General features: G+C 36.7%; 1 protein-coding gene across 1 annotated transcript in view; it reads left to right on the forward strand.

The window, feature by feature from the left end:
• Positions 1-26,175, forward strand: part of Gria3 (glutamate ionotropic receptor AMPA type subunit 3) — a 261,812-nt gene that overhangs the window by 171,735 nt on the left and 63,902 nt on the right. Inside the window, exons 7-10 of the mRNA XM_042682411.1 lie at positions 3,834-3,938; positions 5,276-5,383; positions 6,601-6,807; positions 17,897-18,273. Of these exons, the coding sequence (XP_042538345.1) occupies positions 3,834-3,938; positions 5,276-5,383; positions 6,601-6,807; positions 17,897-18,273 (797 nt within the window). The remainder of the gene's footprint in view (positions 1-3,833; positions 3,939-5,275; positions 5,384-6,600; positions 6,808-17,896; positions 18,274-26,175) is intronic.

A 26,175-nucleotide genomic window follows, 5' to 3' on the forward strand; every position in this document is an offset into this window, starting at 1 on the left:
AGAAAGGTACTCATTATCTGACTTAGGAAGTGGAAACCCCTCTGTACAAGACTTTAATAATAACAATAAAATTATATTTTAAAAATGTAAATGAGGTCAATCATACTATTACATAGAAAAGTTTCAGTATGTCTAACTCACTGATAAAGCTCAAGCTATAAGCCAGGAAAGAAACCTTGCTTACTATGTCTTGATGATCAAACACTCAGCAAGAGGATCCTTGACCTCTTTCTACAGGCTAACCTCTTTCTATTACTCCAGAGATTCTGGAATGTATTAGCCTTTTCTAAAAGTAGACAGTGCCTCCGTAAAAATGCAGTATTCACAAGGAGGCTTATCTGAAATACTAAATGTTTTACTACATTAGAAGAAATCGTTTTTCACATGAGTTAAAGATGAAATTGCATGATGTAAACATATCCCTCATTATGACTAGCACGCAGTTGTTTCTCAATAGATAATTCTTTTCTTTGAAAAAAACACTGGCAAACAAAACATTTCCTGATCAAGACTCCTGAGTCCGTTAATGAATATTTAACCACATCATTCATTCAGCTAATATTTCTGGAGCCCCTGCAAAGTATATATCAGGCTCCATATTTGTATACAAGTATGAAATCAGAGAAGCTCACATTTAAATTGCTAATACGTAAATAAGTGCTTTAAAATATCTTAAAGCCACTTTCAAGTTAGATAATTATTCCTCCTCACAATCTGCAAGTGGTATAAAGATCAGCTTTAGCATGGTTTACTGAGTTGTCTGCCACAGACTCTAAGATATCAAGACTTGTTGGGTATAGATATATGAGCACCTGGTCTATCCTAGCCACTGGATCAGTTGTTAAGAACATAGAAACAGAATGTCTCTCGTCGTAAGATGCTCTAAATCTAGTAGGGGAGTTGGAAACCCATAGATGATTAAAATGTTATGGTAAAGTCTTACAAAGGCCTATGAATTAAAGAAGGGCTCCCAGATGGAATGTGGGAAACTGTCACTGATGTTCAATACCACACTATAGCCTTAAAAAATAGACTTCTCTTTGACTCATAGTCAAATTCTACTCCTGCTCACCAAATGTTGGAATCATAGGGTCTGGCATATCATGGACATATCTTAACTGTCTGGTTCACAAACACTATTTAGATAAATTGGGTCTTCAGAAATATATGATTCTTTTTATTTTAGTTTTGAATTAGCATACATTTATGGCATGAAGGGGTTTATTGTGATATTTACATACATTCACACATTGCACTTTGAACATATTCACTTCCTCCACCATATTTCCACTCCTCCTGTCTCAGAAAACATATGAATCTCAATGAGAATTGAAGCCCTTTGTGTTTTCAATAATGAAAGATTTCCTTAATAAGTTCTTATTCTATTGTCTCTGCCCTGCCTAATTCTTCTGGAATTCAATGCTCAAAATGGATATATCTATCTCTATCTAACTGCATTAGGTAATTACTGTCTTGTCAAAGATAGTTTTTTTTAACTAAGAAGTACTGTTTCACAATTTTTGCAAGCTCAGGCTGGCAATAATGCTTTGGTTTCTTGGTTCAGATAAACCATCATCTTTTTTCCAGTTACGGTAGTGTACTTTTTCAATGGGAATTTCACAGTGTCCTACCAGTAGTGAGCAAGCCTCCTTCCCTTTAAAAAAAAAAAAAAAACTGTTTCCTAGCCATGTGCCAGTAGCTCACGCCTGTAATCCTAGCTACTTGGGAGGCTGAGATCTGAGGATTGAGGTTCAAAGCCAGCCCGGGCAGGAAAGTCTGTGAAATTCTAATCTCCAACAAACCACCAGAAAACCGGAAGTGGTGCTGTAGCTCAAGTGGTAGAACGCTAGTCTTGAGCTGAAGAGCTGAGGGACAGCACTCAGGCCCAGAGTTCAAGCCCAACGACTGATTAAAAAAAATGTTTCCTAATATTTGGCATCATTTTTTCCTTCTTCAGCACAAGCCCATTACTACTTCTGACTTATTTGACTGCTTGTCATTTTCTCTAAGTGAGATAAAATATAGTCCATCATTTTATCCTGAGATAGCAAGACAGATTCTTTGAGTTTGAAGCAAATTCTTTGACCTTACACACAAAATTAGTAAGACGTTAACAATAATGACTTCCATCTACGGAGGGCTGTTCATCCAATGTCCATGAACTATAAAACAGGCAAAAACCCTCCTCTCAGCAGAGATAGGCCCAGACTCAGTGGCCTACATGAAATCTGCATTTGGCATCCCCAGTAGGAGTTCTGTCTTTCTTGCCTAGTGCTCTATATTGCTGATGCTTTACAGTTAAAAATGTCATCAATCTTTCAACCATTCCTCCAGGGATTAGCTCTCTGCTACCTGTCTGCACATGAAAACAGGCTAAATAAGAGGTAACAGTCATTCTTATCATTGTAATAAGGTAGTAGTTGTGTAACTTTTCCAAGTAACAATTCATTTTGATTACTAATAATACATCTAGCATGTATTACAATGTTTACTACATGCCAGATATTTTCAAAATATTACATTCATGTAACTCAATCTTCCACCAACTTTGAGAGATAGGTAGATTTCCCACTCACTGAGGAAAAAAAATATATTAGGGAATGTATCCAAAGTCATCTACTTAGTAAGTGGTAAGATGAGATATGTATCCAGAAGCTTTACATCTTTCTAAAGTAGTGGTAAAGCTCTTACTGCATCATCTAAGTAAATGCTTCTCATACCCAAAGTGTGATCACTAAAAAGTGTATGAAGAAAATACTGCAGATAAAAAAATTGGGGGGCTGGGAAGGTGGCTCAGTGGTAGAGCGCTTGCCTTGCATGCATGAGGCCCTGGGTACGATTCCTCAGCACCCCATAAGCAAAAAGAAAAAAGCCGGAAGTGGAGCTGTGATTCAAGTGGTAGAGTGGTAGCCTTGAGCTGAAGAGCTGAGGGACAGCACTGAGGCCCAGAGTTCAGGTCCCACGACTGGACAAAAAAAAAAAAAAAATATATATATATATATATATATATATATATATATATATATATATATATAATAAAAAATTGGGATTTTCAAGATAAGGACTCAAGTGATTTTTCTTTCTTGCTATTGTTTCTAACATATTTATAAGGTGATATCTTTGTTGCTTTGTATGTCCCTCCCTCACGGTATAACCCCTGTTTTCACTGCATTTGATGTTGGTATAATTTGGGGAGGGGAAGGGAAAAAACAAATGGTTTAAATAGGGATACAGGTGGACCCATTGCAACAATGAGATGTACAAGATGTTATGTCAAAAACCAAATTTTACAACTTTGTCGAGGGGGGGAGGAGTGTAGCTGTGGAGATGGGAAGACAGGGATGGTAAGGGAAAAACAAAGGAGGAGGCAACAATGCTTGATAAGAAATGTATTCATTAGCTTGCTCATGTAATTGTAACCCCTCTGTACCGTATTTTCACAATAAAAAACTATTAAAATGCAAATTTTTTAAATTTTATATTATTTTATTGTAAAGGTGATATACAGAGGGATTGCAGTTATATAAGTAAGGTAATGAGTACATTTCTCTGTAAAGATTTGATGTGCTGTATAGACCTCAATGTCCTGAAATTAAAATTCTTATTAGATTTCCTCTGACATAGTGGCGAATGCCTGTAATCTCAGCACTTTGGGCACTTTGAGGATGGATGCAAGAGTGCTGAATGTTCCAGACCAGCCCAAACTATTTAGAAAAGAAAAAGAAAAATCTCTAATATTTCATTATGTGTCATTAGATCCCATTCCAGAGTTCTAGAAGACAGTATTGTAGTGGTATTATAAAAGTTTTGCATTTTATTTTCCTTTATACTAGGTGCAAGTACAAGGAATGACTGGAAACATCCAGTTTGACACTTATGGACGTAGGACAAATTACACCATTGATGTATATGAAATGAAAGTCTCTGGATCTCGAAAAGTAAGTGACCAAAACAAATATCCAAACAAATTCTCTGCAAAAGTGACAACACCAACATACAAGAAATTGAGTGTTAGGAAACAACACAAACTAAACTCTGCTTACCATTTTTCCTTCTCGTCAGACAAGAAGCATAAATGAGATATTTGGATTTGTAATCAAAATTATCCATCTACACATTTTTTTAATTTTTTATTTACTTTGTTATTATAAAAGTGATGTACAGCATCATCTATACATTTTTAAAGGAAGATTTTCTTCTGAAGCTGGTCCTATAAAACTAGTTACAGTTGGGTACCAGTAGCTCATGCTTATAATCCTAATTATTCAGGAGGCTAAGATGTGAGAATCTTGGTTAGATGCCAGCCTGGGCAGGAAAGTTCATAAGAATGGTTATCATCAATTAGCTATTAAAGAAAAAAAGCCTAGCCTGGTGCAGGTGGCTCAGGAGGCTGAGATCTGAGGATTGTGGTTCAAAACCAGCATAGGCAGGAAAGAAATTGGAGATTCTTATCTCCAATTAACCACCAGAAAACTGGAAGTAGCACTGTGATAGTGTGCCAAAATGAGCACAAATGCTCGGGGATAGTTCCCAGGCCTTGAGTTCAAGCCCCAGGACCAGTACAAAAACAAGTCGCTATTAAGAGTTTCCTATAACAAAGGAAAGAATTACAAATGATATGGTATGTTATCTATGTAAACAAGTTTCCAAACTACATATGATCTTGTGAAAAGATTAATGAATAATAGATATCCTCCCATTTTGCCAACCCATCACCAAAAGTACTATTTATACTGAAATTTATATGACCAATTTAGTTCTGTCTACCTAATAGTTGTTAAGCATGAAGTGAAAATTTAGTAGCCATGTAAGAAAACCCCAGCACATAAAATATGTTGTGTCTTTTGTACAGGATACCCACTAGCCCCCTACTCCTACCTTCCAACCCTACTACAGTTCAAAATATTTTTCTGCAATAAAAGTTTAAAGGTCAAAGAAAGCTGGGCTAGGTTACTTTACAAAGTATCAGTAAAGGGTGAGGTGAGTATGGGAACTTTCCTGAGTAAATGATTTTTTTAAAAAAGCATCTGTTTATCTGTGTCTGTGTGTGTGTGTGTGTGTGTGTGCGTGCACTCGCACATGCGTGCACACACATGGCATGTATGGCCTGATGATGGTTTCCTGGTAGAAGTGGCAAGACAGAAGGAAACAGGGCATCAATCCCTGGAAGATTCACACTACAGAAAAAACATTCATTGCACAATAACACTCAAATTTCATGCAGCATTTCTTCAGTGAAAAGTAGACATCCAGGTTAAATATCTGTTCTTTCTAGGCTGGTTACTGGAATGAGTATGAAAGGTTTGTGCCTTTCTCAGATCAGCAAATCAGCAATGACAGTGCATCCGCAGAGAACCGGACCATTGTAGTGACTACCATTCTGGTAAGTGTAGTAGAGAAGAAATGGGCTTTCTGAACAGTAAGACTTCAGTCTTCTGAAATGCATTATTCAGCCAATAGGAAATAAGTTCAAGCAGTGAGTACTTCTAACAGGGCAGTTTAGAAGCCTATCAAAATATTTTACCATGATGATGAGAAAAATATCATTTTTAAATAAACAAGGGGGAAAACTCGAATTTGAAACAGTTCAGACATCATTCTCCATTTTACTTCCTCCCCACCTCTGTAGGTCTCAAGTTTCATCTGCACTTGAAATCTAATTTTTTCATCATGGAAAGAGGCAGTGTTCTGTGGAGGAGAGAATAGATTAGGTTGTAATATATCTACCACTTCTTTGTATAACTGTACAAGTCACAACTTCTCTAAGCCTCAGCTTGTTGCTGTTAAAATTTATTGGGAGATTATAATAATAATCTCCTACCTGTGTCATAATATTTCAAGGCTTTCTCCATAAAGTTTTTCTACAAAATCAAAGCATTATTAAAATATGAGAGAATATTCTCTTAGGTTTACAATGGTATTCTGAAAGCTGGTTTGCTTTCATTGAAAGAAGTACAAACCTAAGGTAGAAGTAAGTATAGCACAGATATAAACCTCTGAAAAGAAACTTGGTTGAAGTTAACCTTTAATTTAAATAAATACTATATGTAGATAGATACATAGATAGATAGATAGATAGATAGATAGATAGATAGATAGATAGATAGATAGATAGATAGATAGATAGATAGATAGATAGATAGATATCAAGAAAATTACATAGATGGGTGGATGGATAGATAGATAAATAGATAGATTACATCTTCACCTTGTCCTAGGTACTACATGAGGTCATATATCTAGAAAAATGAATTGTTGTAGTTACTGCCTGGTAAATGAGAAACCAAAGTCAATTCACCTTTTTATAACTAAGGTAGACACCACTACCAAATTTAACTAAATTAAAGACTACTACTTCTTTCAAACTCTGGAAAGGAATATAACTGTTTCTTCATTAAAACATTAGTTAAGGACTCCAAGAGATATGTGGGCCAATATACAGTTAATTGAAGCTCTTCTGCTTATACTGTTAAAAAAAAATTAAAGATCCTTTTCATACACCAAGGCTCAATAACCACAAAGGAGGAAATATTATGACATTTACCATCTTTTAGAAAAGTGTATAGGAATAATCTTTTGATCTTCTCTCTTGTCCCCAAGGAATCACCATATGTAATGTATAAGAAGAATCATGAGCAACTGGAAGGAAATGAACGCTATGAAGGCTATTGTGTAGATTTAGCCTATGAAATAGCCAAACATGTAAGGATCAAATACAAATTGTCCATTGTTGGTGATGGAAAATATGGTGCAAGAGATCCAGAGACTAAAATATGGAATGGCATGGTTGGGGAACTTGTCTATGGGGTAAGTATGTTTGATTCTATTTGTGATTCACTCCATGCTTTCCAATTACAAAATTAAGATTGGAGATTTAATTTCCAAGTATAAGATTCATCAAATTATAATGTGTTCTACAGTTGAAGTCTTGAATGGGTAGATTATCAAAAAGCATCCTTTGAATAACAGGAATATTTTACTAAAAGGAAAGTAGAATTGGAAGACTTCACTCAGCAACATTAAGCACATTCTTCCCTCTACTAAAAATCTACTCTTTATATGTTTTGTATCTTTGGCAGCAAAATCATACACACACATAGTTGCTTCAGCAACTCCTCCATCTCATCTCATTGCTTCCATCTTACATGTCCTGTGAACCCTAATTCTCTCAAATCCAGACACACCCTTCATCACCATCATCATCACTGTGCTGAGGAAGGATTTTTACCATGTAGCAGTCATTGGACTGGTTTTCTCTGTCTCTATTTTTATCCTGGCAAATCAAATCTCCACATTACTGCAATTTCCCACATTCAAAACCAGGATAAAACTCAAATTCTTTAGCATAGCAAATAAGGCACTTCATATTTTAGCAGCTGCCTACTTCTCTAGTTTTATCTTGTATACTTTCCCCTTCACACCCAAAACTCCAACTATAGAAAAAGTATGTGTTGTTCCCTGAAGGTACTAAGCTCTCAGTTAAAGCATGCCTAGAAGTACTTTCCCCTCTCTTCAACCATCTACTGCCATGTACTCATTTTCCAGAAGCCAAAAGATACCTCTTTCAGAAAGCCTTCCCCAATCTTATTTCCCACCTGCAGTTTGAGTTTGTACCTCTTCCCTTGACTTCTTTATCAAACTTTTTGCATTGATATAGCACTTCTGAAACTATATTGTAATGACATATTTACAAATTCACCTGCCCTAGTACACTATGAACTCCTTGAGAACAAAATACATATCTGACTCAATTCACTATCCCAGAGTCTGGAACATAGTAGGAGCTCAATGAATACTAAAAGGAAGTGATGGAAGATCCAGAGTTTGGTCATAGGCCAATTACAAAAGTATACCAATAATGAGGGTTTTAGGAGAGGCATGGTGTTATCTTCAGAGATTTGCATTTACTTGGTATTAAGTGGTTTGGGTCTGTGATCAGAAATGACATATTTTAGCTAACCTAAGGAGGCATACCAAGACAAGCAGAACTGGATGTTAAGAACTGACCACAAGATGAACCAATCACTAGAGAGCTCATCCAAGTCTGCTCATGGTATCAGAGGCTTACTTCTAACACATAAAGATTTCTTGCAACAATAAATCTCTTTTAGACAAAAGGTAAGATATAGAAATCAGGGAGGTGGAAAGTACAATACGCTGAGAAGTCCTAACTGGTCAAGAGATAATGTCCAGGCTATATATTGGACTTGGCATCAAGAAAATGACTCTATTGCTTCAGAAGGGAATCAGAAAGAAAATGGTGCAAATCTCTAATCATTACAGAGCGCTGGGGCCACTAAACAAGTTTTTTGGAACAGGCCTTTGGAAACAAGCACAAAGGCAGAAGCTCATTTCTAAAAATAAGGGCACAAAAAGGGAACTAAGGCTTAAAATGAGGTTGGGCCCCAGGTATCAAAACTGGGACACTGTCCTCTAGCCAAACAAGCAGCATGGCAACTTGAAACTTAGCCTCCATCTGTGGGACCGGAGCCAATTATCTCCTGTCTTAGGTCAAGGTTGGCCCTGGGAACTGGGGCAGGGCTGAGTTGCACATGAGGTTAAAGTGAACTCAACAGTGAGAAAGAGATTTTCTAATTACAGAAAGGGTTGAACAAGGGGCAAAGCATATGACATGATTTCTAAAGACATGGAGAAACTCTGAAACATCTTGACCCAGAGCTCAGACTTCTTCCTTTACAAGATGGTGATAAAGTCTCCTCTTTCACGCCCTTTGTCTCCCCAACACTCGGGCTCCAAGTTTTCTTGTCTCACTTTTTTTTTGTCAGTCGTGGGGCTTGAACTCTGGACCTGGGCACTGTCCCTCAGCTCTTCAGCTCAAGGCAAGCACTCTGCCACTTGAGCCACAGTGCCACTTCCGTTTTTCTGGTGGTTAATTGGAGATAAGAGTCTCACGGACTTTCCTGCCCAGGCTGCCTTTGAACTGTGATCCTCATATCTTAGCCTCCTGAGTAGTTAGGATTACAGGTGTGAGCCACCTGGGCCCAGCTTCTTATCTTACTTTTAACTCTTCCCTGTACTTAGGACATTACATGATATATAGCAAACAGTCACTTTTTGCTTTAATGAATTAACCTCTGGCACATTATACTGACTAGAAGATTCTCAACTAAACTAAGTTCATGTTGGAAAAATACCATGTAATATTCTTATTATTATTGCCTACCATGTTCTTATTAGGATTATCATCTACCTTCCTGGTTACTAGATACTGCATTAAACTATTTATAACATTATACTTTAGTCCTCACAACATATCTTTGAGGCAACCTCATGAGAACAGTAAGACTCAACTCAAGTCATGTGTCAAAGTCCAAACAGCCCATACTGACTATGTTATCTTCTATAATGCAGTAAAATAGCCTCATGTTTGTAGAGGCTGTGATATTCAAGAACAAGGAATATTTCATTGTCTGGTAATGATCTACTCTGGCTCATAGATGGCAGCTTCTTGCTGAGTGTTCACACAGTAGAAGGGGTGAGAGGTCCCTCAGGTCTTTTTTTATAAAGGTACGACTCATTCATGAAAGCTATGTACCATGACTTAACCACCTCCTACAGACACAATACCATCAACTTTTGAATTGCAATTTCAGCATAGGAAAGGATTACAAACATTTTAGTTGTGACACAATGTTTTGAATCCAGATCCTTGACTACGATGTCCATGTGTTTCAAATCATTACACTCTACCACCCAACCATCATAGGACTTTTCAGGCCCATCCTATTGTGAAAGATAGTTGGAATTCATTTAAAAGGCACTGCATACCCTACTGATTCTGGAGAGAAAATTGTTTGGCAATAACAACATTTCAAGAAATTTAGGGGTTTAATTTCAACTGGCCCACAGTGCCTGATATGTTATTCCATAAGTTCTACAAGTCCATCAAAACTGAATGATCAGAGCTCTGTAGTGTCTCAAAAGAAACTCGTCATACTCTATAAATAGATTAGTATTAGCACTGACCAAAATATGAGACACAGTGGTTTAAGATAAAGCAGATTTTCTGACATTATTCAGATGACAAATAGCTTTCTTACTAGGTTTTATTTCTCCTCTGACATATCCTCAGTACTGCATTCATTTAATCTTCACACACCTCTTTCTCTTTCTAGTTCGTGTACTTGTTAGTAAGGAAAGCTTGAGGACGACAGAGCCCTTTATTTATTTAGTAATTCAGAACCAATCTCTACATTTTCACAAAGATAAATTTTGAGAAGAAAAATTTCTATCGTTTACCTCCTGTTATTTCTACTAAAGATAAAAGTAATAGCCAGCAAAAGATCTTAAAGAAATGTCCTCTTTCCTCTCCTGAGTTAGAACATTCTCTTGATGCGTTCTGGGCTTATAACACAATATTACTGGCAAGAACTGACAGGAAAGCAATTTCTACTTTACAACCTGTGGCTACAAAAACTAGACATCCATATGCTTCAAACAGAAACTCTGTTATGGGGATGATCTCATAAGCTAAATGTATCTTCATCTTCATGTACAAGTTTTAATCTTTTGGCATAGGGAAGTTTTCAACTTTTCTATCAATGATAGAAATGAAGAAAGATGAAAACACAGGCTTGCATATTTGGTAGTCCTGATCTCTTTTGGTTTGCAAGTTGCTTAAGGAGAAGGACAGAAAACTCCTAATTATTTCCCAGAGTACTTAATAAGCAAAAAAATGGAGAATATAAAAACTACACAGATAGACACTGATTTATCTTTAGGGTATTTTCTCTTATGCTTTTAATATGTAAAATAAATCAGGGGAAAAAATAAAGAAAGGCAGAGATGAAGATAGCTTTGCAAAAGAGTTCAGTATCTACCTTACAGTCTCAAAAAGGCAAATGAATTAAATTTGTTAAAGAATAAAAAAGCCAATCAACTTTTTTTTCAGACAATTCCTAAATGTTTTTTTTCCTCTAAAGAAATTCAAATCAAAGTTGATGTTGTATCTCTAAGAAGGCTATTTTTGAGACAAAACGTCAGTAGGACACAATGTGCCCCATTATGTAAGCTATGCAGAACATTATGAACTTTAGTCTACCTGCTTTCAGCAGCTTTGATTTTGCCATAGAGTAATTGTCCTAGCTCCAATAGCTTACAAACCACATGTTTTTATGTCCCCTAAATAGGAGAGTTTTTTAATTTTTTTTATTGTAAAGATACTGTACAGAGGGGTTACAATTATGAGTATATTTCCTATCGAGCATTGTACCCCCTCCTTTGTTTTCCCCCTACTATCCCTAGGAGTTGTTTTAAGAGGGCATTTAAAAAGCACTTTGGCTCTTAAATGTCCTTCAGCCTAAATTTTAATTCATGCTACAGAAAACTATGAGAACCAGTTGAGTCTGTCCACCAGAAATACTCATTAGGTAAATCAGAAAACTAAATCCCAATATAAGACAGACATGACAAAAAGGAGAAGAGAATTTTGACAAGGTCACAGAGTCATATAGCTTGGCAACTCAGGTTTCATGACTCTAGTCTAGTGCTACTTCTAATGGTCATACTGATTCAATTCACTAAGACTCTCAGCTCATGGGAAGCTTGATGTTCTATCAGTCACATATGGTATCCTTGCCTGGCTTCAGGGGGCTTACAATCAAGTTGGACTATAAGCTTTTCTGTCCAAGATACTCATTCCACTTCCCTTTTATCTTCAGGATTATGTAGTATACATTTCCAATTTTCCCTTGAAATATATAAAAGCATAAACAGTGATAGTTTTCTGCCTTTGGAGAGGAGATAAAAATTGAGAGAAAAGGAGTTAGAAAAGTTCTTTAATGATATTGAAGCCTAAATTAAAAAGAAGATGGCCTCTCAATAAATACCTGCCATATTCTTAATGTTCTTAGGTCATACAACTGAGAGTAAAAAGGCGATGGGTTGTTTTGAGAAAGACCACACAGGGCTGGGAAGTTGGCTCAGTGGTAGAGCGCCCAGGCCCAGAGTTCAGGCCCCACAACCAGACTCCCACCCCAAAGAAGAGAGAAAGACCACACAAGTTGTTATCCAGATTGGTTCCTCTAAGAAGGCAGCAGATAGCTTGGGGGATGGAGATGGTGTTGGGGTATGCTTGATTCCAGGTCATATTGCTGAGATTCCTTCAAAATTCCAGGACAAAGGGCAATTCTATCCATAGTACTTGCACTGACATTTCTCTGCCTAAAAGAAATTATCTCTTGGGTTGTCACTATCCTAAGATAGATTTATTTTCCATTAAGAAAGGCAGAAAGTCAATCTGTCCTTCCAGCAAAAAAAAAAAAAAAAGACAAGCAAGGGTCTGATAACAGATGCCATATATTCTTTTCTCTTCCTCAGGTGATTACACTGAGTTTTGGCAGAAAAAGTCTGTTGTTTTGATAAAAAAGTTCCCCTCTCCTTCAAACGATGTATATGAACCCCAGGAAAGAGCATTAATTCTGCATGGAATGCTGCCATTCTGAGCAAAAAGGATAGGGAAATGTTTTCAACTAAATTTAGTCTCACAAGACCTTCTTCCAGCTCCAGAGATAGTCCTTCATGTTCCCTTTGTCTTTACCTCAACTCCCCAAGGACAATGAGTCCCTATCAGTAGATTCAGATTGAGACATCTGTTCTGAATAAAGAAATGAGAAGATCCCATTGGGACACTGCTTGTTATTATACATATTTAAATAGGCCTCATCCGTTTCTGCAGGTCTTTAACTATCATACCTGGTACATAACCCATAAAGTACAGCCAATCAAGCCAACACAGCAATTATATTCGAGTCTATTGTCTAGCTTGATTCTTCCCAACTTTTTTCCTACACATTTAAAATTTCCAAAGGAAATGTGTGCCAATGGCTGCTGAGGCTTTGCAGTATATCGAGGAAGAAGGCATCAAGTGAGGCCTGCCTCTTCTCTTGGAAAACATATAATACCCTTTGCAATACATGTCAATACATTTTCCTTTCCTCCCTCTCTACCTTTTCCCTTGCATTTACCGGGAACTTTAAAATGGTGGCTGATGGGCTCCTGCTCATGCATAGTCTCCATATGGGTTACAATTTTACCTGAAAATACTTTCAGATATTGCTGGGCTTCGATTTCAAAAAAAAAAGAACAATTTTAATTACAAAGTGCCATCTCTGCCTAAAACCTGTCAGATTCTTAAATGTATAACCCCCATTTGTATGATTTTAGGCTTTATGAAATTCTCATTTTGGCAGCATATCTATGAAAAGGATTAAAAATCCCTTCAAGTTAAATCACCTCCAATAATATAGTTGTTCTGGGTATACTACTGGCATGTAAAAAAAAAGTCAAATTTATTGTGTTTACTGAGCTCACACAGATATTAGCAAACTCTTACCCTGAGCTTTTATCATTGACTGGTTTTTGTCTGCCACCTGAAGTACTCTCATACCACCTACTTATTCACCTGTTTCTAAAATGACTAGCCTACTGCTTTGCCAGGACAAGCAAAAGCTACTAGAATAGCTCAGGACACTACCAAACAGGTACTTGATTATTATGTCCATTTTGCCTACTCCTTAAACCTAACTATAATTCTTTTTAGTCACTCCTAGCAACAGCCAGCTTTCATTAAGAGCAATGATCAAGAAAGGAGTTCCATTTGGAGAGTTGCCTTTTTTCAGTTTTTCATTAGTGTTAGCCTCCTTAAGTTTTTAATTTGCTTGAAAGTGACCTCCCTCATTTGCATGCTATGGCAGTCCCAGGAGAGTTAAATGGGTATTTTGGGACCTTTGTTTTGTGCTTCTCCCCATGTTCTTTAATAATCAAGTTGACTGTTCCACATACATTATGGCAATCAGGTCCAAAGCTCTAAAATAACAAACCATCACACCTGTGTTTTATAAGATGGAGGGAGTAGTGAGGATATAGAGCAAGGCTGACTGAACTGATGGGCCAGTTCTACAGCATACCAAAAATGGGAGGACTTGCTATATCTTCTATTCAGCTGACTGTCCTTGATGCTCCATCAGTAGCTCTTGTCCCTTCCATTGTGTGAGTCTTCTTGTACCTGCTTGTTACTATTCCTTCGACGTTTTCCATGTATAGATCTTTATTAAGCATCTAGAGTATTGGGGGAATTCTCATTTTGGAGCCAGCACTACATCAATGAGTCTTAAGTGAGCATAGATTTAATACCATGCTCCACTGGGAGAGCACTATCCCAAAATAAACATGCTTTAACTTCTTTGAAAAAGCGCCTCAGAAGCCATTTGGAAAAGGTAGAAATGCCAGGCTGAGGGACATGCTTGAGAAGAGTAGATTCTACTTGTTTCTTTGTGATTTAAAAGCACTCTATAAACTAGAAATGACCTCTTTTGGGACTCTATTCTTTTGCTGAATGTTCCTAGGAACCAGACAATAAAAAGTCATGCTTGTCTGTCTAGCCACCTCTTCCTAGTATTTAGTGATGCTTACCACATGGTGGGTGTTTGTTACTGAGGTTTTCCATTTTTTTCTTTTTAAGTGGATCAAGATTCTCAAACTGCTTTCTATACCTACTTTAAAAGAGTCTCTGTGTACTTGAAAATTCCCTTAAATTCAGTTCAAATTGATTTTTTATCCTAATTACTTCTTCCTTCCATACAAAAATATGGTAATTTCTCCTAAAACTATCTTTTAGACTTACAAGATTCAAAAACTAGTTAAATTAAGTATATTCAAATAGGAAATGATAGCAGAGGGATATGTATATGCTCTGACCAGAAGATGGAAACACATTGACAAGGCAAACAGGAAGCATTACCTATGAATTCTCTTGGCATGGTAAGACCCTAATTCAGATTCTACTAACAAAAAACACCACTAGCTTTCCTGGCCAATTTCATTCTCCTCAGCAGCCTTCATTCCCTAGGACCAGGCTTAACCCCAGGCAAAAGGCTAAAACTAGTAAAATTTGTCTTTGGCTCCTATCTAGTCATCAGTGTGGAACTGGAGACTCATAAGTCAGCTGCAATGTGATGAGACTTGAAGCTCTAGATGATAATACTGAGGGGAGAAAGTAAAGAGCAGAATCTTCAATGAACTTTCCATGAAACAAACTTCCATTGATTATCACTAAGTCTGGCACCATGAATAGACTCTGAGGGTACAAAACACACCTTGTTTGAGAGGGTATAACTATGAAGCAAATCCAGAGAAGAAGTAGGAAAATCCATAGTCTTTAGTATCAGAGAGCAAAGAAAAGAGTTATAGTACCAAAGACTACCAGTATGCATGAGCAGTTATAATGTCTAAGGGAATATCTTTGAATTTGATAATTAAGCATATAGATCAATAAATAATTTCAGAAAATTGGCAAGGCTAGAGATCTGAGGTATAAGGAGAAAGCAGTGTTGAACTTCAGAGATAATAAAGGTATAATTTCAAGAACATCAGTGGTAATAAGGAGCGATTTAACGTGGTTAGTGGGGTAGAAGGATCAAAAGGTGGAAGGATGGATTTTATTACTAATTCTAAATGCATGTGTATAATTTTAAGTGCATAAGATAAATCAGTTTTTCACATTTTAGCTACCATTATAACTATGGAAGGCCACCTGAATCCCACCTCCCAGAGTTTCTCATTTCTTTTAGCCTGTGGCCTGTGAATTCATATTTCTAAGTTCTGGGTACTTTTTTATAGCTATTCTAGGGACCATACTTTGAGACCCACTGACACAGAATCATAGAGAAATTATATATATATGTATATATATATATGTTTATGTATTATATATGTATATATATATATGGGAGCTGAGCCTTAAGAAGAAAGAATATAGGACTCATGGTATACTGGATTTAAAAGTGACTGAGATGGAAATTCACATAATAAATGGATGAAAGTATAGCAATATGTTGAGAAGGAGAGGGGACATTGAGATAGAAGAGTTCATATTAGATGACTTCCTGATTTTCAATGAAAACGCAAGATTACCTACAGAGGTGAAGACTCTGATCAAGGATTAGGAATTCCCTAAATTCACAGATTTAGGGAAGAATCTACTTTTGGATGGTAAGTAATGAGTTTAATTTTAAAAGACGTAAGTTTGAGATGGTGATAGGCACCAAGGCAGATTTGGTCAGTAGGCTGCTGGCTTTAATAAGCATATACTTTCTGCAACTTCCACTAAGATGTAAGGATGTAGAATGCCTGCCCACCACACAGGTATGTCTGTTTGTTTTGTCTGCCTTACTCTACCTAATCCCAGGCTTTCAGTGCTTCCGTTTCTCTATCTTTATCATAGAGATGATAATTGTATCAGCCTCCTAGTTGGAATGAGAACTTAAAATGAGTGCTTAAAACACTATCATACAAAAGCACTCAATAAACATGAACTGCTTATCAACTGTATTTCCCTTTAATTAAGGAGTATTTCTCAACTGGCTTGAGTTACCAGATGTAATTCAAAGTAATAAAATTTCATTTATTTGAAAATATACTCTTAGATTTCATCATCATTCTCCCCTTATAGGGATGTTGAAACATAACTGACATAACTGTATGTAATCTACACAAAATGATCAAAATTGGTATTTTCACTGTCTATCTGATATGCCATCCTTAACCATTCCTTAGTCACAATCACTTTTTTACATGAGTATTTTAAGGCCTGGCTACAGCCTAAAACCCATTATGGTCATAAAGTTTGAAAATGTGGACATCACTATGATATTCTTAGCAGAGGATCACAATAAGCTTAATAACTAGGTCCATATAACCATATAAAATGAAGCTTATCGAAATGAACTCCAAGAAATGGAAATAAGAAGTTTTTTATAATTTATTGTTTGAAGTTATTTCTTTTTTCTTTCTTTTTTTTTCCTTTGGTTTATGGCCTGTTGTCACTGTTTGTGATTTCTGCACCCTTTGTCTTATATATAAGTTTATCTGATCTGGGGAAGGGAAAGAGAAACACAGAAATGACAGGACAAAGGGTGAACCAATGCAACAGTGATACTCACCAGACACTATGTTGGAGACAAACTTTACAACTTGCAGGGGGTGGGGGAAGAGTAGAGGGGGGGAAGCAGGAGAAAATGAGGGAGGGGGTAACACTGTTCAAAAAGAAATGTACTCATTACCTTACTTATGTATCTGTGATTTGTCTGTACATAACCTTTACAACAAAAAATTGTTTTACAATGTATTTTTTTAATGTGAACATCAGTGGGAACAATGCAGAAAATTGTGGTGCCTATTGTTAGGGGAATATTATAGAGGTATGGTCTGCCTTTGAATTAATTATATAGTGCACTGCTGAAATTTATTTTATCAATCTGAAACATTAGTAGGAAATATAACTTAATAGATAAATTAATCTTTTACTATCTGATTTATCCTTGACATTACCTTTGTAGAATTCACTCATGTTTTCATATATCATATTCAATAATCAACAACATTGAAAAGCATCCATAATTTTTTACTTTCAATAATTGATACAAAAAACAATTCACAAGTCCTTGCCTCATAAGAATGCATATTTTAATAGTCAACCTCTCCAAAAATAATTTGAGGGTCACACATGATAACACCCAAGAATTAAACTGGGGCCCTGAGTCACACCACCTGGTGGGAAGGAGGCAAATAAAATTAGTACGGGCCGTTATGCTTTTTCATAGAAATTGTCAGAATAGTGAGGTATACAAGACATAAAAGCATAAACATTAAGAAAACAAGGGTTAAATAGTAGTAATAGGCTGAGTAATATTCTATAGTATATATATATATACATATATATCATATTTTCTTTATCTTTCAGTTCTTGGCACTTGAACAGATTCCACAGTTTCTCTTGTATATTTAGATGTTATGTTGCCACCAGAGAAGTATATTATATGACAAATGATTGATTGAAATATTGTCTCTTAAAGTCATATATGCATTTTTTTTTCAGAGAGCTGATATAGCTGTTGCTCCACTCACTATAACATTGGTCCGTGAAGAAGTCATAGATTTTTCAAAGCCATTTATGAGCCTGGGCATTTCCATCATGATAAAGAAGCCTCAAAAGTCAAAACCAGGCGTATTCTCATTTCTGGATCCTTTGGCTTATGAAATCTGGATGTGCATTGTCTTTGCTTATATTGGAGTCAGCGTAGTTCTTTTCCTAGTCAGCAGATTCAGCCCTTATGAATGGCACTTGGAAGACAATAATGAAGAACCTCGCGACCCACAAAGCCCTCCTGACCCTCCAAATGAATTTGGAATATTTAACAGTCTTTGGTTTTCCTTGGGTGCCTTTATGCAACAAGGATGTGATATTTCTCCAAGGTTTGTTTCCATGTAACACAGTGCCTCCTTGCATTTACAGACATACTCCATACCTGTGCATCTGGTTTTCATCCATCTCAGTTCCAGATTTCTTCCATTTAACATTCCATCCTATTACAAATTATCATCAAGCCATCTTGTTTACTTACATCCAGGAAGTGAATGTGTCACTGGTGTTGCACTGAATATCTTTCATGCATTTATATTGTATGTTCATATACATTATAGAAAATGCATGGACTATAGGTAAAAGCAATGTTTTCAGCTAATATTAACAATATCCAGAGAAAGCGAATATTAAATCTTGAACAGATAAGAAATGTTTTATCAGGCTGGGAGGGTGTCTCCGTGGTAGAGTGCTTGTCTTGCATGCATGAGGCCCTGGGTTCGATTCCTCAGTACCACATAAGCAGAAAAAGCAGGAAGTGGCACTGTGGCTCAAGTGGTAGAGTGCTAGCCTTGAGCTGAAGAGCTGAAGGACAGTGCCCAGGCCCAGAGTTCAGGCACCACAACCAACAAAAAAAAAAAAAAAGAAGAAGAAGAAAATAAAAAACAAGTCGTTTAGCAGGGTGCCAGTGGCTCACGCCTATAATCCAAACTACTCAGAAAGCTGAGATCTGAGGATCATGGTTCAAAGCCAGCCCAGGCAGGAAAGTCCATGACACTGTTATCTCCAATTAACCACCAGAAAACCAGAAGTGGCACTGTGGCTCAAGGGGTAGAGTGCTAGTCTTGAGCTGAAGAACTCAGGGACAGCAACCAGGCCCAGAGTTCAATCCCCACAATGGACCAAAAAAAAAAAAAAAAAGAAATGGTTTCTCCATTAACTAAGCTAAACAGTTGTTCATTTGTCCATGGTTTGAATCTAAATGAAATATGACAGGAGATAGAGTTCTTCTTTAAAATCTCCCTAAATTTCCCTTTCAGAGGCATCTCCTTTTTTCTTTTAGACTGCCTAGAACTAACCATTGCAGCATTCTATCAAAATTACCTAGCTGAAATTATGTTATCAAAAATAAAATAAAACATCGGATGAAATAGATATGATATTAGACTGAATAGAGTACTCATATTGAACACAGAAATAATAATACTGTTTCTTTAATATCCCCTTTGGTTTTATTCTATTTGTTTAAAATAGACAATACTTATGGGGAGCCCAAGTTTTAAGAGAAAAAGGGGATGGTAAGGCCAGGAGTAGGATGAGGTAAGTGAGAGCAAGTAGAGCATGTATGGGGACAGGGGTCATATATAGTATTTATTTTAAATTTGGTATTTATTTTTAAATTTCTCATAATAGACATTTTCATATCCATTTTTATTTATTTTGGTGCCAGTCCTGAGGCTTGAACTCAGGACCTGGGTGATGTCCCTCATTTTTTTTGGAGGGTGGTTAATTGGAGATAAGAGGCTCATGGACTTTTCTGCCCAGCCTGGCTTTGAACCAGTATCCTCAGATCTCAGCCTCTTGAGTAACTAGGACTACAGGCATGAACCACTGACCCCTGGCTCATATTGATTTTTTAAATGTTGCACCAAATGTTATTTATCTTTATTAAAGAGATTTTGACACACCCACAAATTTTGTGTGTGAAGCCTCACTAGCACAAATGCCTCACTAGCTTTCTCAGTCCTAGGCCTGCCAGGGTCAGCTCCAAATGAGCATTAAAGAATGTCTTTGGAGCTGGGCACCTGTAATCCTAGCTACTCAGGAGGCTGAGATCTGAGGATCACGGTTCAAAGCCAGTCTGGGCAGGAAACTCACTGAGACTTTTTTTTCTTTTTTTGTACATTTTTTATTGTAAGAATACTGTACAGTTACATAAGCAAGGTAATAAGTACATTTCCTGTCGAGCATTGTTGCCTTCTCCTTTATTTTTCCCCTACTATCCCTTCCCTCCCATCTCACAACTACTCCTCCCCACCCTCAAGTTGTAAAGTTCACTGAGACTTTTGTATCCAATTAACCACCAGAAAACCGGAAGTGATGCTGTGGCTCAAGTGGTAGAGTACTAGCCTTGAGGTGAAGAGCTCAGGGACAGTGCCCAAGTCCCTCAACCATCCAAAAAAGAAAAGAAAAGAAAAAAAAAGAATGTCTTGGAGTGATCAAAATGCTCCAAAGCTTGATTACAAATACTATACTAACATCACTTACTGAAGTAAATTTTATAGAACACAAATTTACTTTAGTAAAACTGTTGAGGATATTGAGTATGATTCAAGAGGTAGCTCAGTGAATGTTTGCCTCCATGTGTAAGCCTCAAGTTAAAGTCTCAGAACTAGAAAACACTGAATGTGAAGATCCTGAACCTTATCAACTTAACATTTTAACTTACAAAAGCACAAATGGTAGTGGGTTTGCAATCATAAAATATAAACAAATATAACATATTAATAAGAATAAAAAGTAAAACTTTCTATTTAAAAAAACAGGATCTGAGACCTGTGGCTCTCTCCCAGCTATACAGAAGGGTGAGATCTGAAGATCACAGTTCCAAGCCAGCCCAGGCAGGAAAGTCCATGAGACTCTCAGCTCCAATTAATCACCAAAAAACTAGAAATGGAACTGTGGCTCCTGTGGTAAAGCACTAGTCTTGATCAAAAAAGCTAAGAGACAGTATCCAGACCCTGAGTTCAAGCTCCAATACCAGCACAAACACATGTACGTGTACATGCGCGAGCTTGCGCGTGCGCGCACACTCACACACACACAACGTTTTAGTTAAAATAGAGCATTAATCCAAATACTAACTAAAGACCATTAGGGAACAAAGATACAGGGACTTTTTTACTTAGAATGTAAAAGCAGCTAGGGACTTTGTTCCAGTGGTAGAGTACTTGCTTAAAATATAAGAACTCAGAAGGTTTCTACCCTATTTTTATATCTTTTTGTGATTATCCACTCAGAGCACCCAATATTTACAATGAAGTTTTATAATACTATTCACTGATATCCATCTTTGGCAGATTTTTAGAATTGCCTATATGGGGTATGCCTCATTTATCCAGATCACCTTTTTGCAATCATCAATCTGCTTTGTCATATTCTCGAAATACTTATTTTTTATGTGCTCAAAATATGTGTTATTTTGAGATATCATTTAGCTTGCTTGTTTCTTTTTTCATTTCTGGGATGTTCACTTTAAGAGACTATAGTTTCTGAATGATGTCATAATTGAGAGATTTTTTTTAACATGATTGATTATCTGTGTTGAGACAATGCTAGAGTGAATAAGACTGGAGATTTTATGGGTTTCTGTAAGTGAATTTTCAAAACTACATTTGTGATATCCCCACCAGGCTACCAAACATTACTCTTACATTGTGCCATGTACTTTGATATTTTCTATTCTGTTCAATTTTATTTCAATGCTGGCCACAAACTCAATCCAGCTATAAGAACCCCAGCCTTTCAGAATATCATTTGTCTAGTGTAACAAGTATTATCCTTATTGAGCTTTTGATTGATAAATTATTACCATCATGAGCTCTATGTTTTCTACCACATGGGTGATGCCTTATCTGATAGTCTCTTTTGTGTCCTTCTAAAAATTACATATTTAAGCTTTTAATAAAATGTTACACTTCTTAGCATATTTATCATATGCCAGTAAGAAACATGTTTTCCTTGTCTTGAGAGCTCTATTGATTATATTTTTGCACTCAATTGTATAACAGTCAAGCCCACTGTAATGTCTTTCTCTACTAACAGATTGAGAAATCTCTGCTAATGACATAGTTGCACCCTGAAATTTGTGGTTGCCTTGGCTGCAAACATTAGCTTTATACTTTATTTTTGTCTAATGGCCACACTTTCAATACAAACATTTCCAAAAAGCCCAGAATGTGAGCATTTATTGTGAACTCTGACTTTTCTCAAAATTGAAGCAATTTAAGGAATTATAAGAGATTGCATTTTAAGTAGAATTAACAACTGTTAGAGCAGAAGGAGGTTCCAAAAGGGAATTAATTCAACTGCTACCATTTGTCAGGGACAAGGTGATAACAAGTTTTACTGAGCTCTCACTGTGTATGGCACTTTACCTGAACTATCACATGGACATTAATCCTAAGCATACCACTGCAGTGTGGGCATTGTACTTATTTTTAAATTAAAGTAATATAAGTTATTTCTCAGTGGTGCTGTTAATAGTAGGTCCAAAATTTGAACCTAGCTCCCACTTCAAAACCCTTGCTCTTTCCAGTTCATGCTGTTTTTCTCATATTACATACTAAAGTGATACCCAGAGAGATTACATGATGGAACCAGAGCCAGCAGTAGAATTAACTGTATGACCACCCACTGCTTTGTGCAACCAGCCTGAAGGTGCAGATTGGTACTGTTTGCTCCACTCTTTCTCATGATCAGGTCCAAAAATTTTTTCCACTCTCAAAGCCAGAAGCAAATCTGCCTTCGTCCTGGTTGTTAAAGAAAGGTTATGCAGTGAGCATTCAAAATGCTGTTGAGCTGGCCACTGGTGGCTCATGCCTGTTATCCTGACTACTCAGGAGGCTGAAATCTGAAGATTGCAGTTCAAAGCCAGCCAGGGCAGGAAAGTCTGTGAGACTCTTACCTCTAATAAATTATCAAAAAGAGGCCAGAAGTGGACCTGTGGCTCAAGTAGTAGAGCACTAGCCTTGAACAAAAGCAGCTCAGGTGGCTGGGAAGGTGGCTCAGTGGTAGAGCGCTTGCCTTGCATGCATGAGGCCCTGGGTTTGATTACTCAGCAGCAACACATAAGCAGAAGAAAAAAAAGCCAGAAGTGGTGCTGTGGCTCAAATGGTAGAGTGTTAACCTTGAGCTGAAGAGGTGAGGGACAGCGCCCAGGCCCAGAGTTCAGGCCCCCTGACTGGACCGGAAAAAAAAAAGCAGCTCAGGGACAGAACCCAGGCCCTGAATTCAAGTCCCAGGACTAGCAAAAAAAATGCTATTGGGCATGTGTTTACTGCAATATGACATCATGAAAAAAAATGCTGGCATCATTCCACTGCCATCAAATAAAGTTATTGACAGTTATCTACAAGCTGAATGAGTCCACATCAATACTAGGTTTTGTATTTGAACTATTGTAATTGTTCAGATTGAAATATTTTGTTCTACATGAAGCTGGAGGCTGAGTCAAAGGGATAATCAATGTAATAATCCAAGATTATATCTATATGCACAAGGCATGAACAGATTCAGTTTAATCCTCTTCACCCTGGGTAGGAGATGGGAAGATGGACAGATGGAGAAAGCAAACTGGTTAAGTATTAGTACTCAAGTTAGCTTTACTATATTCACAATCCTTTCAGCAGTTTTATAACCTGGTCAAATTACTAAATTTTGTCTAACCTCACTTCCTCATCTGCAAAGTGTAAAACACAGTGCCTGGCATATAAAAGCTCAATAAATGTTACTTGTTGTTTTTAAATTGACTTAATGAAATCTTCCTAATTTAATCATTACCAGTGGTTAATATTGTAATTAGTTCCCCCAAACTCAAATCTTAGGAATACAACTAAAACGCTAGTCAGTACAAAATTTTAGGCCTCTGATGAGAAAAAAAAGAAAAAGAAAAAAATAGCCTCATCGTCTACCTTTGTTAGGGGCTCATTAATATGGTGCTCCGATTATGCTATAATATATTGTTTTTGACAAAAGATTGCAAGTGTATTGAAAGTTTATTTCCTTTGTAAAATTTGGTAGAACACATAAGTAGTCCAGAATCCAAGTTCAGACAAACACTCCCCCTACTGACTTTCTGTGATGCTGCAGGGACATCTGAGGGCTAGCCAAATTGAAGATATACAGTTTGGAAGAATCACAGAAAAGAAAAATGTAAAGAACATATCAACTTGAACCTGATTACTATGTAATCCAGTGGTTTCACTTTTCTATTAACTTTTCAAGGTATCAAGTGACTTGGTGTAGTAGGCAGAGGAATCTGTCCGGATTGGACATGGATCCTCCATATGTGAATCCTCTTCTAAAACACAAAGTATGTACAGAATAATAAATGACATGAAGGGTATAAACTGAATGGGATCAAAGACAACAGCCTTTTTTCTCCATTGTAAGCAATAGCTTTTCCACTACTAATGCATCACCACTGTCTTTGTCCTACTGCAAGTTCACCCTCAAAGCAGTCTGAATGTGGCAATAAATTAATGATGTAATAGCAGGATTTTTATTACAACTATTTCATGAGTTTTCTGGATGAAAAATGAAGTTTTTAGTCTTTGAGACATGGTTACTTCTTCCTATCACAGAAGACTGTAAGAGCCAAAGATCGATGCTACACCTTTTGTCAAATTCTCTCCCAGACACAACATTGAATGGAATATAGAAATGATGCATGCTCTAGAAAAAGAAGAGAGAAAAAGGAATGATAAAGAGTCTGTACAAAGAAGAAGCACTTTGTACTTCCAGGTCTTCATCTCACAAAGCTAGTAATGTGCAGATGACAAAATTTACTTACAGAATGAAGGTTATAGCACATAGCTCATTTTTATTATCATTTCACATATCATAAAATACATTTTATTATTAACTCAGGAACTTGAGTTTCTTATGATTACAGATAACAAGAATAACAAGTATATTACTTGATATACATGTCTTGTAGCTGCTAATTTACTTTCATTAACAGAAGGACTTCACTTGCATTTTTTTCAAAAGGAATGATATACTTCTTATAATGGATTTTATAAACATTAAGTGTGCAGCATTTTACAGTCATTTTATTATGCTAACCTTGAAATCTGTCTTGTGCAACAAAACTGTTTGAAATGAATGTTAAATATTTTGAAGCTGCATTAATGGAAGGAAAGGTACTGGAAAATGACAGGTCTTTTTAACTCAACTATAAAGTCTTATCTTGTTTTAATAGATCCTTTATATAATGTGATGGGGTTGACCCATCAGTCATTTTTTATGTAGCCTCCATGTAAAATGTAGGTTTAAGTGGCTGTAGTTTCTCTAATGAGAAAAGGGAAATGTAAAAATGCCTGTGGAGCTTCTTCCCTGTGAGTCCACTGGAACTTTTCTCAGTAAAAAGATTTAAGTGTTCATGCCAAAAGCAGGGGCCTGGGAGGAACAAGGTGGTGGAGGTTGTACCAAATATTTTGTCAAATCTACTCTTATCTTAAGGGGATAATGTTGAGTGCAAGTATTCCCATCCCACAGAACTTATTTGTTGAGGTTTGTAAAATGTATTATACACTTCTATGTGGATATTCACACACACCCAGGCCTATCAGTATAATAAATCCTTGGTATGGGAGAAGACAGTTTCCAGGAACCCTTGCAGACCCAAACCTGTACATACTTAAGTCCCTTATATTAAATGACATAGTATTTGCATATAACCTCTGCACGTCCTCTCATATACTTAAAATCATCTCTAGATTGACTATAATGTGGACTAGAGTGCCAATGCTAAGCAAATCAATGTTTAGGAAATAAGGACAAGAGGTTTGTACAAGTTCAATACAGATGCAATTGTTTTCCAAATATTTTCAATCCTCATCTGATTGGATCTGTTGATGTGGAACCTGAGGATGTAGAAGGCTGACTGTATAGCATGATATTATCTACATAATTGTCAATTTGACATCCTGACAGACAAGAGGTCACCAAAAGGACTTTTATATTTAGGTTTATTTTCGGTCATGTCAACAACCAACCTCAGCTGAGTCATGCAGATCAACCACATGATAATCTGAGTCAGTATGAAACTGGCCAAAATAATCAGATGATGATGCGCAGGCTTGATTTTAGATCAGAGAGACACAGCCACAGTCCATTAGCCTCAATAAAATGGAACAATGTAATTTCCATAAATTACTGTATTTTTCTCCACATTTCAAGAAGGTGATACAGAAACTACCATTAGTATTCACTGCAGCGGAATATACCTC

This window comes from Dipodomys spectabilis, unplaced genomic scaffold (assembly GCF_019054845.1).
Source record: "Dipodomys spectabilis isolate Male_0828 unplaced genomic scaffold, ASM1905484v1 ptg000071l, whole genome shotgun sequence".
Classification (NCBI taxonomy): Eukaryota; Metazoa; Chordata; class Mammalia; order Rodentia; family Heteromyidae; genus Dipodomys; species Dipodomys spectabilis.